The sequence below is a fragment of the Passer domesticus genome, chromosome 1 (genome assembly GCF_036417665.1).
Source record: "Passer domesticus isolate bPasDom1 chromosome 1, bPasDom1.hap1, whole genome shotgun sequence".
Lineage (NCBI taxonomy): Eukaryota > Metazoa > Chordata > Aves > Passeriformes > Passeridae > Passer > Passer domesticus.
In genome coordinates this window covers 98,112,612-98,133,462 of record NC_087474.1, presented here as the reverse complement: position 1 = coordinate 98,133,462, position 20,851 = coordinate 98,112,612, and the positions used below count along the sequence as shown (strand labels likewise).

General features: G+C 41.9%; 1 protein-coding gene across 1 annotated transcript; it reads right to left on the bottom strand.

Moving 5' to 3' along the window:
• Positions 1-12,558: 12,558 nt before the first annotated feature.
• On the bottom strand, positions 12,559-20,646 carry LOC135306538 (uncharacterized). The gene is made up of 2 exons (XM_064430670.1): positions 20,457-20,646; positions 12,559-14,292 (listed from the first exon to the last, which is right to left on the bottom strand). The coding sequence occupies exon 2, from the start codon at positions 14,269-14,271 to the stop codon at positions 12,970-12,972; it is 1,302 nt and encodes a 433-aa protein (XP_064286740.1). The 5' UTR covers positions 14,272-14,292; positions 20,457-20,646; the 3' UTR covers positions 12,559-12,969.
• Between the last annotated feature and the right edge of the window lie 205 nt (positions 20,647-20,851).

Sequence of the window (20,851 nt, the reverse complement as noted above, 5' to 3'; positions counted from 1 at the left end):
CTACAGGTGTGGGACATTACACATAGAGCTACACAGATGGAATAAAGACCTTAATCTTATAGTTACATGTGCAGCTGTAAATTTATATTTATAAGGTATATCTAAGATTTTAGATTTGCATCCAAGTAGCTATCTTCAGTTCTGTAAGGTTTTGGATATATCTGTGTTGTAGTGAAGACGACATCAGCAACACACATACAGCTCAGAAAGGAAGTGCAAAATAAATGTGATGGACTTTGCTGCTATTTCAACTCCTCTCAGAATAGCCAGGCCAGCAGGGACAGAAGCTCAAATGACAAAACTGGAGAGTGGCAGCCAGAAGCTCTAAATTATCATTGGTGAAGAGAAGGCTGTATAGCTACACATACATCAGTGTGTTCTGCATTAAAAAAACAAAAACAAAACAGAGGAGGAGGGAAAGGACACCTCAGTTCCTTAGCACATGCCTTTGTTTGCTGTGTGCTGTGAAATAGATCTTACTTTGCTCATGGACTTGAATTTTTTTGCTCAAAACTTTTTTTCATTATTAAATTGAACAAGCAGGAATTGCAAAGCTGAGCAGATGGTTTCAGGACACATAAAGTAGGTTGCCTCTTGGACAGAAAGATCATTAGGCGATGGAAAGTATTAATTAACAGTTATCATTTGTGGGATCTCTCAGCAGCTGACATTGAAAAGATCATTAGTCTTCTACATAATATTTTTTAAATTATGTTATTTTAAATTTAAGAGTAAATTTGTCAGCCTCCAGTGAAAATCAAATTGAAGTAGCTGTCATAAAAGGGTGAACAGTACCATTGAAAGTCTTCACTATAGTAATCCCAAAGCAAGGTATTGTAGTACAGACATTTATTCCTGTGGGGGTGATCAGTGTTTTATTGGGGAAAAAAGACAGCTTTTCTCCCCCACATTAGTACACCTGATTCAGAGCTGATCTGATTTTTCTACCAACCTAGGCTCTGTCTCTTGGAAAAATGCAATTCTAATGGAGGCTACCATGCAAATCAGAGGTTGGGACACTGGGAGTGCATCCTTCTTCAGCTGCCCTCATGTTCAGAACAAATCCACAAACTCTTCACAACAGGTTTTTTTTTAAATTTATTTATTAGAATGAAGAAAAAAGGAAATCAATAATCATTTACTGCAATGTTTTAAAGAAAGAGTGGAAAAGTTATTTGTGCAGGGTGGGACATTTTCCCAGTAGAGGAAAAATATATTTTGAAAATTAAAGACTCATGGATGAATATTTAAGATACATAAACATAAGCCTATAAAATCTGTAACAGTTGTTTCAGATAAGATTTGTAACAGCCACTTAGGATTTCACAAGTGTGATAAAGTCTTCTGACAGAAAAAAAACATAATTCAATGAGTTAGCAAAACTCAACAAACTGACTAATCCATTTAGGTCACAATGATATTTTCAAGCACATAAACTTTCCTTGCATTCAGGGGACAGCTCTTACAAATCAAACTACATTCATAAATACTGCTAGACTAATGAAGGGGGAGTGAAACAAAACCTGAAATTTATGAAGATTGAAGTTGGTAAATGCTCTTTTTTATTTTCCCTTGTGCTAACACATTTCAAAAGTGAAGAGTGTGAAGGGAAAAGTCAGTAAGTGACTAGCATGGAGGAAGAGAGGAGAAATAAGGGGCAACATAAGTACTGATAGTGATTGAATTATGTTTTAAAACAGCTACCAGTGGCACAGGAGACCTGGGACTGTCAGCCTGGTACCATCTGGCAGCCAACACTGCAGTGCCTGACGTCAAGGAGGCAATGTTAACTCCACCGCTGAAAGGGGCTGTGAACTACGATCAGAGATAGAGCCCCATCAACAGACATCTATTTTCCTGCTTTGCCATAAACGTCAGTGCCCATAGACCCCTCAATTATTCAGTGTTCTGCTGAAGGTTAAAGACTTAGAACTGATTTTATAAGGCAGTCTTGACACATATTGTTTCCCCTGACCACACACATGCACACATACACAGGATGCAGGCTGGGAATGCCACAGTGGATAAAGATCAGCAGTAATTCATTTGCAATAATTATAGAAAAAATGAGCCATGCTTAAGGTGAGGAAAAAGCAACAGAATTTGTTGCTTTGGAAAAGATTTTTTGAAAGCAAAAGGCTAAACACATTCAGCGGGGGCTTTTTGTTGATGTTTTTCCCATTTTCAAAACCAACATTACAATTTTATGATGCACAAAATGGAAAACTTTCAAAAATGTCAGGTTTTGAAAAAGATTACTATGAATAATGTATTTCAATATAGCTTTGTCAAACTGTTCTATAGTACATACATTTGTAATTTCTTAACACTGAATTTACTGGGAAGTGACACTACTGTGCTCATGCTGTTCACACTTGTTTACAAATAGAGGCAGTCAGGCTTTGAGCTTCAAATTCAAGTGTCCAGATACTGACGTGACTTGCCTGAAAGCACTGGCAGGAAAAGTGTGCTGTGTTAAAAATTCATAAAGAACACTGCTTTTTATTTCAAGAGTAACAGGAGCAAAAGGTTTTTGCAGTGCCCTGGGAAACAGAAAGTTCAAATATTGCGAAGTTGCAGGAGCAGATCAGAGCATGCTATTCACAGTTAAAGCCTACAAGGCAGTTCTTTATAGTGTCTTGGGTGAGACAACTGAAGGAGAACTGAACCTAAGGAGCCAATTTGCTGAGTTTTGTTCAGTCTGTAAATTGAGTAGTTTATATTATAGAACCATGAACTGCAAGAGCTGCATATTGAACAGTGGAAAACTGTATTTGAATCTGAGTATTTCTAGGTTATGTAAACTTATGTTTCTGTAACTCCTCCATAATGTGAAATAGACCCATGAAAGGCTGCTACAACAGGTTAGATTTTTCAAAGTTCTGTCAACACTTATTGATTCCATAGCTGGCTACTTTTTCAGACATCTTTGTGGGAAGAAACTGTGTTCAGGCTCCAGGCTAGGAGACAGGTATGGGTTTGCTTTTTTGATTTGTTTTTTTCCTATTTAAAACTGTTTGTGGGCTCAAACTTCCCCTTCAGAATTGCGTGCACTCACTAAGTTAGATCTAAGAGTCTACTACCTTAGGTGTAACATTTCTTTATCCTCTTGTTCTCTTTATCCTGAAGTCTATGCTGACTGCTAACAAAAATGCTATGCATCATGTATTTTAAGATATCTTTAAATGAATATTCAGCAAAACTGCCTTGTATTTTAGACAGTTTCTGAACCAGATCCTTCTAGGAGAGACAAACAACTAGAAACACTTGTCAAATATGTTATTTTATACATTTAATTAATATCTATCAAATGTCTGTCAGATGGCTGACTGAATTCTTTGAGGAAAAATTAGTAGAGTAAAACCAGTTTTTGACAGTAGTCAAATTATGCAAAGGGGGTCCACCTCAAGCCTATGCACATAAATACCTACACTTACAAGTACCAAGACAGCAGCATTATGTGAAAAGCTGTCACACTTTTGGAAGGAGGGAAATCAGCAAGTACTAGCTGAGGAGCTGGTACTCAAATGCACACAATGAGGGGAACAAGCAGGAGGAACCGGAGATCTTTGTGCAGCTGAGGCCTCGAAGCACAGTGGGGTCACAGGAATGGGACAGGAAGGCTCCCATGACTAAAGTACTACCGTGGGTGGGTACAGGCCCCTTAGGAAGCGCAGGCTGGGAAGGAAAGGAGAGAGAGTTGTCCTTTATGTGAAAAATTAGCAGGCATGCATGGAGCCCTGCCTTTGGATGGATGGCAACCCAGTCAGGAGCTTATGGGTTAGAGGGTAGACAAACATGGGTGATGTTGTCATGGTTATCTGCTATGGGCTGCTTCAACAAGAAAAATAAGCAGATAAGCCTTTCTTACAACAGGAGGAAGTACATATTCATGTGCTTTTTTCTTCATGTGACACTTTTAACTACCCTGGTGTCACCTGGTAGGCAGTACAGCAAGCCACATGCAGCCCAGGGAATTTGTAGAGAGAGTTGATGACAGCTTCCTGAGACAGGTCATCAGTGTTTGGAAAAGGGTAGATTCTCTTCTGAACACGATACCTACAAAGAGTAAAGTCTCTGTGGGACATGGGAAGGTCAGGGGAGGCCTTGGCTCCACTGATAAGGAGATTATGGAGTTCAGGATCCAGAGAAAAAGGAACAAGTAGGATCACAGCTTTGGGTTTTAGTAGAGCAGATTTTGCCCTATTCAGGGATCTGCTTGTAAGAGTCCCACAGGGAGAAACTGTGAGGAGGAGACAGATCTAGGAAAGCTTGCTGTTTTTTCTGGAATCAAGTTCATCATATCCAAGCTCAAGAATGGCTTTTCCCCATGACCAGAATATCAAGCAAAGGTGGCAGGAGACCAACATGGATGCACATGGATGTACATGGGTCTCTTGAATAAACTGAAATACCAAAAGGAAATATACAGAATGTTGAAAGAGAGTGAGGTAAATGCTGAGAACAAATGTAGTGACAATACATGCTGGAATGAGTATAGAAAAACTAAAACTCATCTGGAGTTGGAATATAAAGCCTTGGAGGTGCCTTCAAATCTGAAATATTCAGTAATTCTGCAATTCAGTGATTTTGTGAAATAATCATAAAGATGACCAGGTCTTCCTGGTTTTTGTTTGTGATTGTTTTTACTTTTTCTTCTTTAGGTGTGTTTAGTCTTCTCATTCCTTCTCTACCTAGTCTTGAGAAGAGGATGATCAGGAGAACCTCATTGCTCTCTAAAATTTACCAAACAGAGGTTGCAGTGAGGTGGGGACCTGTGCCTTATACTGTCACTGCAGTGAGAGGACAACAGGCAGTGGGCCTGAGGTGAGACAGGAAAATCAGATTAGATGATAGGAACAAATATTTCCATTGTTAGGATTGGAATAGGTTGCCCAGGAAGATGGTGGTGTCTCAATGCTCAGAGGTGTTTAAGAAGGTCTGAATCTGGCACTGGACTATATGATTTAAGGGTTTAGGGGTACAGTGATAATGATGGATGGGCGTCTGTACTTCACGATCTTAAAGGACTCTTCCAGCCTTGATGATTATGTCAGTCCTTCATGTGTTACACTATGTGTTTCTGGGTCATCTAGAACAAATACCTTATCTTCACACATAGGCAGTCATAAAGCCTTTTTCATGTGCTAACATGCAGAATACCTCCTACCTGGTGAATGTCAGCACCCTAATCCTTTCCAGGTGAAAACAGTGGCATAGAGAGAATGTGAGAATCCTCTCATGAGGCATTTATGAAGAAGCTACCTATCATTCATGAGGAAGTTTCTAGGAAAAGATATTATGCTCTGATTTATGAGGTTAATACCCAGTGGATCAGGCAAACGTGCAAGACTTCAGAGCTCCATTATTTCAATCTCAGAACCTTTAGTAAAAGGAACAGAACATCAACAACTTTCATGCCCTGTCCTCTGTGGCAGAGCTGCTTGATATCCTCACTGGGACTCTATAGCTGTTATTATATGTTATCTGCATCTCTTTGGCTTTTTTTTCTCTTTTTTCCTTTTTTTTTTCTCCTTTTTTTTTTTTTTTTTGTGTTTTGCTACTTCATGAGGAAAGTAGTGGCTTTTTCCTCGTCTTCTCTACCTAGAAAGAGAAAGGATTTTGAGATGGCAGAACTTTGGGGTGAAGGGAACCTTTATGTAATTTCACTTCAGATGATTAACAATTTTTGTTTATTCAGAAAACCACTCCATACACTCAAATTATAATTGTGTCTTGATGTCCTAAAGACTTTTAGGCTTTTTTTGTAAATGCATCATTATGATAAGACCGCCCACCTTGTAAACCCCAGAACAGCATCAATTTGATTTTTTTTTCCCAATGACACAGCATATGCAAACATCTGGATTAGAAAACTGAGCATGCTCTACGCAAAAAAAGGGTGACCACAAAACTTTCTCTTTATGCAAAGTGCTATGTCAATTAATTTTGCTTGGAGGAGGAAGCAGTCCCCTGGGATCTCTTCTTACACACCACAACTCCATAGCTCCCATGTAATACAGATTTCCACTTCCAGCAATAGATATCAAGAATTTTTCTAATATCTTCTTCAAGCCCTTTGTTTCTCACTGCCTAGACTTCTAGTCTCTGATTTCCACTCTCACCAAAGCAAAAAAATCCACAGTTCCTGCAGCTCTGCTGCAGCTGCATGGAGATAGAGGTATGACTATACAAAAGTCCTGAAGCTCATGCATCACTTGAGTACAGGTTTAGTGCCTAGTGGTTCAGATTTTAATGATATCTTTATTCATTAAGAACACTGTGAAAATTCTCCATGTTAGACACTATAACAGGAATAGTTCGTCTTTCTAAAATTAGAATATGTACAAGTCAAAACTTCATATTGAAAATGCTGCCATGGTAAAGTGTCAAATATCTTCCAGTGAGTAAAAGGTAGGAAGATGCAATTACAAAAGAAATGTCTTCCACTTATTAAACAATATAGTGTTGAGTTAATGCTTGAAAAATTCAGGTCTATCTTTGAAGTTTACCCATTTTAAATCTGGCCAGATTTTTCTACCAGGAAAAGACTTTATCAGGCTGTTACTAAAAGAAAACATTAAGTGTGTGGTGCTCATATTCAGAAAACGCAAAACAGTTTAGACAATTTATACTGCTGTATTAGCATGTTCTTCCACATTTCTAGAATACCATTAGGCAGTCTAAAATAATGGTTTAATTAATAAGAAACAATGGGCAGACATAAGATTTATCATACTCTGTATCTGGCAAAAAAATCTGTCACTACTCAAAAAATCTCTGTGCTTCACTATTCTGAAAAATCCTACTTGCTTTGTAAGAAGTCCCTGATGGATTAATTGCTATATGGTAGATCCCTATGACAGAAGGGAATGTGAGAAAATGGATGGTAGTTGCATCTAATAGGAATTATGGAAGAAAATATTTTTGTTGATTTTTCTTGTGCTTCATACACTGCAACAAAACCAAATCACCTTCTTATATGAACTGTTATCACTAAGTATTCTAGACACTGACATCTTGTTGGATAAGGCAGTGTTCTTTTCAGTGCTGGCTAGCAACAGGATAAGGGGCAAAAGACACAAACCGAGACACAGAACCTTCCATATGAATGTGAGAAAACAAATTTCCTTACTGTGAAGCTGAGCACTGGCGCAGGCTGCTCAGAGAGGTTGTGGAGTCTCCTCTGGAGACAGTCAAAACCCACTGGGATGTGATCCTGGGCAGCCTGCTCCAGGTGAACCAGATTTAGCAGAAGAGTTGGATTAGATAATCTACAGAGATTCCCTTCCAGCACCAATCACAGTCCAGAGTCTGTGATTCTGTGATTGTATTCTCCTCTTACTTGGCAACATAGGGGTTTGGTTGAAATTTGGATTTTCAGAATTCCAAAACTGGGAGTTTCCTTTTCCTTGAATTTTAAGGGGTCGTTTTTGGACCTTTTCCTGTGATGAAGTTTTAACCTTGAATAAATTACTCATTGCACATTTTCTGCTCAATTTCAATATAATGCTATAGTTTCTGAAACTATTAATCAAATTTCTTGGAACTCTTCTTATGCTTTAAAACAAACAAGACTGTTTTATTTAGATTTGTTGGTTCTATTTATTCCCCTAAAAGGTTTTGACATTTGAAGTATTTTCCTTTTATCTTAATGGTAGCAGTGAATTTTAATAAAATTTTCATTTATGGCTTATTTAAATTCAGGAGTGATTCTGGCTACCTTAGTATACACTTTTAACCCTCTAGGAATAAGTCCATCCAGAATCATATCTGGTCTTTTTTCTTTTGCATATAAGAATTTTTAATGACTTATAGATCAAATTATTTCCCTTTTCACTGTTTCAGAGTTGGATTTCCTATTTTCAACACCTTAAATTTTATTAAATTCACTCTGAAAACAATTCCTTGCTTATAAAATCTTCATTTGAGTTCTTCCATTCTACAATCTTTTTTTTCAGAGTAGCATAGCAAGCAAATAGAATTACCTCCCCATCCCTAGTTTCCTTGTAATTTGATAATAGAAATAGCATATAATTTATAATCTAAAAGATTTCCCATTCCAAATGATTGCCAACTACTGCTCTTAGAGGGTGTATTGATTGATCACATCCTTTTGTTTCTAATATTCTTTATACTCATTACAAAAATCTGAAGCATACTTTTATGTTTCAGATAGAACAAGAGGCAATGGGCAGAAATTGCATTCAATTTCATATTGCACCTGAATAGGAGGAACAACTCCTTTACTTTGTGGGTGACCATGCACTGGAACAGGTTGCCCAGAGACATTGTAGGGTCTCTCTCACTCGAGATGTTGCATCTGAATGCAATTCTTTGCAATGTGCCCTAGGATGACCCTCCTTGAGCAGTGAGTTTGGACTAGATGACCCACTATGGTCCCTCCTAACCTCATCCATACTGCGATTCTGTGAAATTTATTTAACCTTGAATGTTTACCTTGTAGAATTAAATAAGAACTAATGTACTGAAGATCCATGTGGAATAGCTTATTACAACTGGCTGTATATTGTACACATGTTCTCTTCTACAAAGATCTCCGAATACAAAATGTTATTAAGAGTGAGTGAAATGAAGCTTCTAAAAGACAAGTTTCATCAAACAGTGAAGAAGAATAAATCCAGTATTGTAGCATAATCCCGCTATATCTCCAAGCCTGGTACTACTCACAGCTTGACTCTAATTCTAGATACTAAAAACATTTGACAAATAAAGTTCAATCAATAAATGACTCATGTGAAGACCACTGATATTTATTTCCCTTTTGGCTAAAAGTCTTCTTTGTTATCACTGGTCATATTTGGCACAATAATTGAGTCATTGAAAATACTAACTGATTAATCTTATCTTCTTTGAATATTCTGCTTCATCAGACCTGTCAGTTACTCACTTTTTTTTTTAACTTCAGACAGTTTTTGAGTGTTTGCTAGCTTTTGAGGATGCTGATTCTAGCTTGAGTGCAGCGGGAAACATGGCAAAAATTAAATGTACTCATCAGTGTACAAAGTTAACAGATCTTCCTTTAGATTCAAATGGTCTGAATTTTTTCAGGGTTTTATCTAGAATTACTGCTGTATATGGACAGAAAATGAATAATTATGGGTTTAGATCAATAGTTAGGACCACCTGAATGCTCTAAACTGACTAATATCTTCCCACTTCATTACATTATAAATTGTTCATCAGATTGACTGCTTTAAGAAAAAGGAGCAAAGCAAGAGCTGGAACAAAAAGAAAAATACCTGTTCTTCATCAGTTTAAGAACTTGCGGGTAACTTCCTTTAGGAGGAATTTATCTTGCCTTTCAGGAGACCAGTGTTTGTTCATTAGAGCCCCAACTGTGAATATTTTGTCATAGTGCCCCATCTCATATGTAATGTTAACTAGGCCCTGGATTCCACCTTAAAATGAATCAGTTTCAGATAGAAAAAAAAAATCTAAAATAGTATATTACATTGCACAGTTTCACCACATGTCCAGTGGAACCACTTATCATGACTCCTCTCTGTCCACTTTGTAAAACAGCTCCAGGACTGCAGATTACGGCAAATGAGTGATCATTCTGCAGTGTTATTGAGACATGTAATGAGTGTGAAGCTTCCTGAGGAAGACAAAGGTAACATTTGTATTTTTTAGTATAGTAGGGAAGAAACACATGAAATATTAAACCAGTAGGAAACAATCAAGAAATGTCTCCTGCATCCCTCTTCAAAGGCTTCCACCTCCAGACACCCCTCCTTGCCCCCTTCAATACAAAAAGAAAAGAAACAAACAACAGAAACTATGTGGTATCTTTGCCTCCTACCTATAATGGGGTTTTCAGCTTTCATCTTCTAATCCATCACACAGGAGTCTTCAGTAAAAACACTTAGAGAAATATGGGTACATCAGATTGTTGCTACTGTTGCTAAAAGTTTTTAATCTATTTGTGGCAGAGATTGCCTTCCTAAGTAAATTTACAAGAAGATTCTATCATATCATCTTGCTGTTGGTAAATCTTGACACATTTCTTCTAAATTGTTTCTAGTACAAAGTATTTGTGCTTGTAGCGCCTATGTTGAGATGAATACATGATGATACAGCAACTCTACCAGAATCATCATTTGCCCCATCTCCTTTAATGGTCAGATGAATTGTCAAACTCTCTAAATAGGCATCTTCTGCCTATGAGATTCAAATTGTGTTCTTTTTTCAAAATATGGATTCTTTCTCACATTTTGTTTATATCTGTGTCTCAATTCAAGAGATCTCTTTCTGTACTTTACATGATAGAATAGCAAAAATTATCAAAATATCTTTGGTTTTCCTTTGGCCTTAGGTTCTTCTCATTGAGTTTTGTGACTGTATTAGAATAAAAGTTTTAGCACAAGCATTTTGCAATGTTTTAGTTTTGCTCTGCCAATCACTGTATCGACATACAGTGTCTATTTCTTCTTCCTCAGTAATTCTTGGCAATTTGAGCACACATTTCTGAGGTGTGTAAAAATTGTGAAAGCAGATCCCAATAGCGATGCTGAAAACTAATATCTAACAGTGAGGGCTAATATGATGACAAATCACTCCAAAGAACAAGTAGAGTATATTCTTATGAACTTTCAGATATCCAAGTTGCAGTTCATTGCTCATATTTGGAAAGACCAAGACATCTGCACCAAGAATTGGAGAATATTACTAGCTATCTTATTAAGACAAAATCCAAGATCACAGCTTTTATGAACAAATTAGAAGAAACTCTGCTACAGATTGGGGGTCTCACTAACAAAAGGAAAAGGGAGAAGTATATAACTGTTGATGATAAAGCAATCTAAATGTTATTTATCCCCAAGCAATTTAATTTGAGGAAGCAGCAGGTGGGGTATTTTAAGTAAAGAGAAGAAAAAATTAATTCTATTGTATAATTCTTTACTGAGACTTCATTAGAATATCAGTCTCACTTCTGATTAGCTATGTTTAGAATAGTAATTTCAATGCAAAATCAGCCTACTCAGATGATAAGGGGTTTTAGAGAACAAATCTTTAAAGAAGAGACTAGTGAAACAAAAGTTGGGGCAGGATATGATTATTTTCTATAAATATACTTATTTGATAAACACAATGAAAAGAAAGGACTGTCAAAACTAAATATGCTTGTACAAGATCAAAAGAATGCAAAAATTAGTTATGGATATATCTTCTCAGCTAATGAAAAGAACATTTCTAACCATTAGAAATTAAGTTCTTGTGTGGCTTTTTGAAAGGTGAAGTGGAGGCCTGGAACACACATAAATTAAAGATGATATTTGAAAATATCTGCTAGAATCCATGGGGTCGCCAAAAGAAAAGCAAGCAATGGTTATATTGATATATTTCAAAATTACATGTACACTTGTAATTTGAACTGCACACATGTGTAATAGAGATAAATATATATATCTTTATGTGTATGCATGTATATATATATATTTACAAGCCCAATATTTGAATTGTTATATATCCTCTATTTACAATAATTAAATATATTGCTTGTGCTTGTTTTGTTTGTCTGTGACACTGTAGTAGAGAGACATATTCACCGAGCTGCAAAGATCTAGAAATTTCTCTTGAACTGTCAAGCACTCAAATAAAAAAAATCCTTAAAGAATGGGATCAACTCAAAGATCAGGGTAAATTTCCCTGTTCAAAATTTCTCAGACTTGTTACATTCCTATTGACTTATCCTAGCACATGGTCAATCTGAGCAACATAGCAGAGCTGTTCCAGCTCTTCACATAGTTCATCCATGGAAATATTTAAGCACTGATAAACCCTTTCAGATAGCTTATCAGCTTCCTTCTGTATTAGAATATGATCTTTTTTTTCCCCTTCTTTTTCACTATTTTCTCTCAGTCAATGTCCTTCCTTGTCCAAGTCTTGGTGAATGAAATTTTAAGTACATACAAGCCAGGACAATAGATCCTTGTATTTTTTGTGTGTTTGATTGCTTATTTGTTTAATCAGAGCTATTTTACAGCTATTTGACAGAAAATGCTAGTTTTAGTTCCCTTACACCAATGGATGTTTTTACATTTTTCAGTAATTCCAAATATAATTAAGAACAGGTCTGTTTTTTCTATGTACTTTTAATGTCAAACTACACAGCCTGAAAGAGTTTGATTACAGCAGAAGCATTCACACCCATTCAGCTAAGTTCTGCCACCACGAGCGTATGACTGAAACAAAAGAAATTTCTCAGCAGACTATACAAGTGCACATGGAAATCTGGGAACATCAACCAACATGCCATAGCATGAAACTGAAACAGCCAGCCTGTCCAATGTTTAGGCCATAAATGTCTGCTCAATGGCCAAAATATATCAAACTGTCAATATGCCAATGAGAATCAGAATAAAGTGTTTGAAGTGTGAGCTTCAAGGTCTTGTCCCCCAAAGCAAAAGGTGCCTGCAGAGAAGTTTAGCCCTGTCTGCACCAGTGTCAGTATGCTGGGCAAGGACTGTTATTTTGAGGAGAAACCACAACATCTATGGCCCCCCGGGGCAGAAGCCCAGCGGGGAGGCCGGTTGTCCAGGATGGCTCAACGAGGGTCCAGGATCGCCCAGCGGGGGGTTCAGGCAGCCCAGGCAGCTATAGTGATTTGCAGCTCAGCTCTTTAGTGATTTCAGCTCTTTTAGCATGCCTGGGGCCGTCACCCTGGGTATCGCCGCAGCAGACGCAGAGAGAGAGAGAGCAGCGCTGTGTGGGTTCCGCAGGGTTCTTTATTGGGGTCTCCGCGAAGGTTCCAGGGACAGCTCTCCTCTCCCGAACCGGGCAGAGCTAGGGGTTTTTATACCTTACAGGGGGATTGAAAACTGTCCAATAGTAAGGGTCAGGGGAAAAAGTGGCCTATGGATCTACAGAGAAATAACAGGGTCCGAAAGGCGGAAGAGAGGGTCTTCTAAATCCTTAGTCATGCTGACTTTGGTATTTCCTAGCTCAGGCTTCTGTTCTCCAGGGCCTTGCAGGCCTTGTGCCTGCTACAACTCCACTTTCTGTATTTAGAAAAAAGGCGTTCCCTATGGTTCTTTTAAAACAGTGGACAAGGCATGAGAACATAAGTAACACGATGACAATTACAAGAAAAATCCACAACATTCCCTTAACCAAAGATGCAACCCATCCCGTTAATCCCCATTGACCAAAGAGATCATTGACCCAGTCTGGGGTCTGTTCTACTTTTAAGTCCTTCACAAGTCCCTTCAGTTTCTGGATGTTGGCGTGGATGGATTCTGAGCGTGAAGAGAGATTGAAGCAGCACATCCCTTCGAAGTCCTCGCAGCCATGTCCGTGGGCAAGCAGCAGGAAGTCAATTGCTGCTCGATTTTGGAGTGAGGCGTGTCTTGTGGTTTCTTCTTCCTTTAAGAGATCGCTCAGGGCAGCAGAAGTAGCGTTAGCTTGCTTACTGAGCCAGCACCCAAGGTGATTTATGTCACCCAGGGCCTTAGCTGCAGCTACCCATGGTAGGAATATAGAGACCGCTATCTTTTTAGGTTTGTTCCAATCGTATAATTTGGGATCGCAATTTTCATCAAATGCTGTGTAGGACCTTTTGTGGCGTTTTAACTCGCTCTCTTTTTTCCAATTGTGCAACAAGGTGATATTTGGAGTAAGGGTGGAAAGTTTTCCTAGGGTACAGGGACCTCCCTGGAGTCGTGAGGGGATCCCAGCCCATACTCTGTCACCACAGATGAGAAACGTTCCCTTGGGTAGAACTTTGGGATGGAGAGAGGACACAGAGATCACACGAGCAGTGTAATTACACCAATCGTGAGGGTTGTAGGCTTTGTTAATTGGTGATATGTCTTTTCGGTATGTGTTTTTGTTCAGATCAATTTCAGGCAAATTATTCTTTGGACGTCTAAAGTAAAATTTGACACAGAATGTGGCCTTAGAGGACCCCAATAGATCCAATTCTTGAGGTTCCTCAAGAGCATTGGGCAGTATTTTTGTCCACTCGTCCCAAGTTTCTACCTGGTGGGGTCTCTTACCTGTGGTGCGGAGAAGCTCTGAATTATAGGCGGGCCAATCATCGGCTACGAAAGGAATTCCTACTAGACATGTGGAAAGTGGGTTATCAACGCTCCCCATGGATAAGCACATGTTATCCTGTTTTAATGTTCTTGCTAAGGTTACCCAGACATTATGGCTCGGCTGTGGGCCGATCCAACCGACGGCACATGGCACGGTGAGGAACATCCAGGCAGCAGTGAGGACAGCGCCAACGGAGATGTTTTTCATCTTTGGGCAGGAATGGGGCTTCTGATAGGGAATATAAGCAAAACTTGTTATTTTTATGGTAGGAGGGGAGGGTTAGGGTTCCTTTCTTGTTCCTTTCCTCTGTTCCTTCCACCTCCCCCCTTTATTTTTAGTTTTTTACTGTTTTTTGTTTTTGTTTTTTTCTATGGTGCTAAGGGTGGGGGAGTGGGTAAAAGTTAGAGGCTTTTGGTAAGGGTTGATAAAAGGGATAATAGGGTTTTTAGGGTAAAAAGGGTAATAACATCTAATTCAGAGAACAGTTTGTTTTCAGGCTGTGCCTGGCCTAGGGCTTGATGCCTCAGAATGTTGTTCAGCTTTCTGGTTTGTCTGCTGCTGTGTGATGGGACAGTCGTCTCCTCCACCTGTGGATGTTTGGCGACGTCTTCGTCTCCAGGCCGAGCTGGTCTGGTTTTGAGGAGGTCTTGTGTTTGACTCAGGAGGATTCTTGTCACTGCTTGTGGAAGTGGTATTTGCAGTGCCTAGGTATGGTTTTATGTTTTTCCCTGGGTACCATCTTGGACCAGATGGTAGCAGAACACACGCGTATCCTCTTCCCCACGTGATGAGTTCGAAAGGTCCAGAGACTTTATGTGTTTCTGGGTCCTTCACCAGCACAGGTGGTTTCTCTGTGAGCTTTGCTTGGGTGGTATTTGCAAAGTGGCGAAGTATGGGTGGATCAGGCTCTGAGGTTGTACAGTTCAGGAAGTTGATGACATAGATAGCCTTGCAAAGTCTTTCAACTGGAGAGGTGATTGTTGTTCCTCTCTGCTGCTGATTGAGGACTCTTTTGAGAGTTTGATGTGTCCTTTCCACGATGGATTGTCCTGTGGGGTTTGCAGGTATACCTGTCTTGTGTTGTATTCCCCACTCACTGAAGAACTCTTTTAACTTACGAGAGGTATAGGCAGGTCCATTGTCTGTTTTGATCTCCTTTGGTACTCCCAGGGTGGCAAATGCGAGGAGAAAATGTTTTATGGTGTGCTGTGCAGTTTCTCCTGTATGTGTTGATGCAAATACTGCTCCTGAGAATGTATCAACCGATACATGCACGTACTTTGACCTTCCAAAAGGTGCAAAGTGGGTTACATCTGTCTGCCACAGCTGGCAGCTGTTCAAACCTCGGGGATTGACTCCCGTCCCCATAGATGGTATCTGGTAGTTTTGACAGTTCGGGCATGTGGCAACAATAGCTTTTGCCTGATCTTTTGAAAGCTTGAACATTCTGATAAGGGCAGGCACATTTTGATGAAAAAATGAGTGTGACAACTTTGCCTGGGCAAAGATGTTAGGGACATTAGCAGTCTCTATTGCCATGGCTAAGGTGTCTGCTTTCCTGTTCCCTTCTGCAATGAGACCTGGGAGGTCAGTGTGTGACCTCACATGCATTATATAGTAAGGTTGTTTTCTGTGGGAAATTAAGCGTGTTAATGTGGAAATCAATTGGTATAACTTTGGATTGGAAACCTCTTTGAGAAGAGCATGTTCTGCTCTCATAGCTATGCCAGCAACATAAGCTGAATCTGTGACCAGATTAAAAGGTTCGTCTTTGAATTTCTCAAAGGCTCTGACAACAGCTGCTAACTCCGCAATCTGTGGAGATCCCTCCACTATTTTTATGTCAGATTCCCAATTTTGGGTCTTAGGGTCCCTCCATGTCATCACCGACTTGTGGGATGACCCTGAGCCATCTGTAAAGACAGTTAGAGCTTTGAGAGGTGTCCTACTTTGGACTAATTTTGGAGTCAGATGAAATGTCACGTCACGATTAAAAAGCTTATGTTTTGGGATATGCACTGAAATTTGGCCTGTATAGCTATCTAAGGCATACTGGAGACTCTCATTGGTCTGGAGCAAATGCTCCAGGTCCCCAGTGGTCATTGGCAAATATATGCATGTGAACTCACACCCTGCAAGGGAACGGAGGCGAGTTCTAGCCTTTTTTATTAAATGTGCCATAATTTCTTGGAAGGTGGTAATTGTTTTTGTGGGTTGGTTATTTGTAAAGATCCACTCCAGGATTAGTAGAGGGTCTCGAAGTTGAGTGTCCCATTGAAAAATCAGTCCATAGAACCTAGGTGCTTTTCCCAGAATGACGAACTGGAAAGGCAGGCTGGGCTCGAAGCGATGGGCTTTGCGTGAAGACAGGGCTTCCTGGACCTTGGTGATGGCATCTCGGGCCTCTGGTGTTAGAGTGCATGGAGAGTCCAGATTCTCCTTGCCCCGAAGAAGGCTGAACAGTGGAGCGAGGTCCTCTGTTGTAATTCCTAGCAGTGGACGTACCCAGTTGATGGATCCGCACAGACTGTGTAAGTCTCTCAGGGTTTTTGGGTTGTCTCGGATGGTGAGCTGCTGGGGTACGATGGTCCGTTCCCGGATCTGGAGTCCAAGGTAAGTCCATGGGTTGGTGTACTGTATTTTGTCCTCACGGATCTCAAATCCTGCCTTTTCTATGGTTTCAATAGTCCTTTTAACTGCTTTGTCCAAGTATGTTTTTTCTGGTGCACAGACCAGGATATCGTCCATATAGTGATGGATGATCGCATTTGGGAATAGGTTCCGAACAGGAGACAGGATGTGAGCAACATACCACTGGCATATACTTGGACTGCACTTTAGTCCTTGTGGAAGAAAACACCAATGATATCTCTTGAGTGGAGCCTCTCTGTTAAGAGAGGGGACGGAGAAGGCAAACCGTGGAGCGTCCTGGGGATGCAGCGGGATGCTGAAGAAACAGTCTTTAATATCAATGATAGCAAGTGTCCAGTCTCTAGGCAGCATCGATGGTGAGGGCAGGCCAGGCTGAAGGGGACCCATGTCCTCGATGACCTCGTTGATTTTTCGAAGATCGTGGAGGAGCCTCCACCTGTCCGTTCCAGGCTTTTGTAGTACGAAGACTGGAGAATTCCAAGGGCTGGTGGTCTCTACGATGTGGCCTTTGGCGAGCTGTTCATCCACAAGGGCGTGTAGTGCGCGCAGTTTGACTTTAGAGAGGGGCCACTGCTCGATCCAGATCGGGTCGTGGCATTTCCAGGTGAGACGAGGAGTGTCTGGCAGTGCGCGCTCCTCAGTGGCCCCAATTAGAAATCCGGACTGGGAATACGTAGGGAGGCTCCCCACTGACATAAAATGTCCCGTCCATACAAGGTGATGGGGGCCCTTACCACAAATGGGCGGATGGTTGCCAACTTGCCTTCAGGCCCTTCGACGAGGATATTGTTCTTGCTCCGCATGGAAACTGTAGCTCCACCGATCCCTGTAATCATGCCTGCCACAGGTTGTAGCTCCCAGTGTGCTGGCCATTCTGAGCGGGCGATGATGGTCACGTCTGCACCGGTGTCCAGCATCCCTGGTAGGTGGAACTTCTCTCCTCTGCAGGTAAGACCGCACTCGATGACAGGCTTACTCGGTCCCACAACCTGTATCCACATTGCTGTGGGGTTGAGAGGAAGCTGTTCCCTGTGATTCTTAGGGAGTAGAAAGGCCTGTGCAAATGGGGTACCCTTTGGAAGAAAATATGGTAAGTCTGTGCAGTACACCTGGACAAAGATTTCTTGTCCCGGGTGCACTGTTTGTACTTCTGGAACAACAAATATTTCCTTTGGGGTATGGAGAGAATCACCTATAACTAGGATGTTAGAAGGACCTCCTTTTGGCCCACGTTTGCCTGTGGGAACACGATAAACATTGTCATTTTTAAAGTCAATGGACAGTGCAGTTACCAGCTGACGGCGCGTTCCCTTTGGTATTGCTCCGTGTGTTGGATCCTCCTCATGTGGTCTGGAATCTCCTGGGATGGTGCGTGACTGGGTCTGGGTGGCCTTTGATTTGGTGTCCTTGCGTGGGGCCCCACCACGCTCCGATGGAAGTTTCCCGGACGTGGCTGATAGTACTGCTGATTCTGGGGCCTTTGGTAGAAATTGCGAGGGTACCTGGGAGGTGACCTCTCTGGACAGTCCTTTATAAAATGTCCAAAATCTCCGCAGTGGTAGCAGCGGACCTGATCTTTAGAAGATATTACTGCATATGCACTAGAAACTCCTTCTGCAATACCCTTAGTAACTGCTTGTGCCACTGTGTCTTCAGTGGACAGGTGGCGTGTGCAGCTTTCCAGCATTTGCTCTATGGTAGGTTCTGTGTCTATGGGTAAGGCTCTCAGAATTGTTTTACATTTTTCATTCGCATTACTCATGGCAAGTTTACACAACAGTTCTTTTCTTGCCTCTGTGCTCTCTATCTGTTTTTCCAGAGCATCCTTAATTCTATCCACAAATTTGATAAAGCTTTCATCTATTCCTTGTTTGATAGTAGAAAAATATTGGGTGGGGGTAGAATCATCTGGGGTGAGAAGTAAGGAGGTTTTTGCTGCTATAGCCACGTCTTGTAATGTTGCCTTAGGTAAAGTATCAGCTTGGTCAGAGGGTTTCTGCAAATCCCCTTCACCAGCCAGCTGTTCGAGTGTAAAATTTGACTTATCAGCATCTGCAGCATAGTTATCTGATAATGTTTTTAACTGCTTTTTCCAATGCCTGTCCCAGAGCATGTACTCGGCGGGAGAAAGGAGGCACTGGGCAATATTTTTAATATCGTGGGGTACCAGAACATGTGCTGAGAACGTAGCTTCTAGGAAATTTCTAAAAATATGTGAACTTCTACCATGTTCTGTGGCTGTATTTCTTAATTGCACAAGTTCTTTATTTGTAATAGGTTCCCATGTCTTTCTATTAGTGGCACCTCCTTTTTTTCCCTTCTTATATTCTACTGGAAAGGCAGTAATTCTCTGAGCTAATTGCCAGTCCCCTGCCTGTGTGGCTTCCATTTTTATTTTTGCCCAAGGATCTACATATTCTATTTCCAAGTCAGAATCGCTGTCACTGCTGTCATCAGATGACGAGAAGTGAGAGCTAGCAGGCCTTGCCTTATGTTTCTTATGGCTGGCTGGAGCTGCATTTGGCAGAGGTGCCTGTGGCTGGGCAGGGTATAAGGCAGCACATGGCAGGACGTGGCTACACGCGGCACATGGCGGGGTGGCCGTGCAATGCGTGATACAGCATGCACAGGACTGGGGGGCGTGGGAAGGGGGGGCAGAACTGAGGGAAGTCTGGGGGGTCCCGACCGGGGGCTGCGGAGCGTGGGTATGGGGTTGCACAGCGAGGGTATGGGGGCAGGGGGGGTGCGGGATGTAGGAGGCGGCGGGACTGAGGGAGGGTGCGGCGGGCACGATTCCGGCGGCAGGCAAAAGCGCGGTGGTGGGGGGGGGCACGGGTGCGCAGGCGGGCTGATCCCCTGCTGCAGCAGGGATGATGCCGGGGGCAGGGAAAGACGCGATGGTAGCGGGGGGGGCGAGGGCGGGGGAGGGAGTGGGGGCGGACGCGGCAGGGACAGGAGGGACGGCAAAGCGGGTGGGGGGGGCCCCAGCAGGGTCGGGGGGAACAGGGGGAGGGGTGGGGTTTGGGTCAGTCCCTGCGGGAACTGGCGCAGATGCTCTCGGAGATAACGCAGAGCAAAGAGGCGCGCAGGATGTGGCTCCCGAGGGGAAGGCGGGGGGGAAGAGGGGGTGGGCAGGGGCCGTGGGCGCCCTGGGGTCGGGTGGTTGCGGCGCAGATGGCGGGACCCTAGGACCCAGCGGAGTGCTGGAATCCAGGGTGGAGGGGGTGTTATCTCCTCCATTAGCATTTGAAATAGGCGCTTCTGTTAAGTGAGATAAGAACTTTTCGTTTTGTTCGACAGAAGTTAGCCCTGTAGTTACTATCTTTTTGTTAGTTTTTTCTACAGCTTTAGTGATAGCGTGAAACATAGGTAAAAACCGAGTTACAGAAAAGTCTTGGTTAGTTTGAAACTTATATATCGTGGTCCCAATTGTATCCCAAAAGGAGTCTAAGGTAATAGTCTGTGTATTAGTATCTGGGAAGTGGCAGAGAATCCATTTTATAAAACGTTTCAGGTTAGTTTTTGAAAGGTTACCTTTAGAAAAAGAAAAGTTGTTAGAAGATAGGATTTCTAGGATTAGGGAATATAAATCTCTCTCGTTCTGGGATCGTTTACTAAGCTTTGATCCCATTTTTCAGTTCCCGCCAGCAGAAAAAAGAGAAAAAAAAAGAAAAACCCCAAAAAAAAAGGACCCAAGGAAAAAATATTTTTGCGCGCAAGAAAGGCTGTGTTAAACTTACACTTTTCAGCCTGTTGTGGGTCAAAGTTCTGCTGGGGGTCGTCTGCTCGTCAGCCTCCGCGGACACTCGCGTGCCCAGGTGTCGGGGTGCGGGTCGGCTGACCTCCTGTTCAGAAGAGTCCTTCTAAAACGGAGAGCTTCTCCTTCCAGGATCTCTGGCGAGCGGAGGCAGTGACAATTTCACGAGGAAATGCTGCTCCTCTGAAATGCCAGGTCCGGCATTCAGTTCCGCGGCCAGGCTATCGCGGCGGTTCAGATGTTGGCCCAGGGGCCCCCCGCTGTTCGGGCGTCCGTCCCTGTTCGGGCGCCGGCTATGGCCCCCCGGGGCAGAAGCCCAGCGGGGAGGCCGGTTGTCCAGGATGGCTCAACGAGGGTCCAGGATCGCCCAGCGGGGGG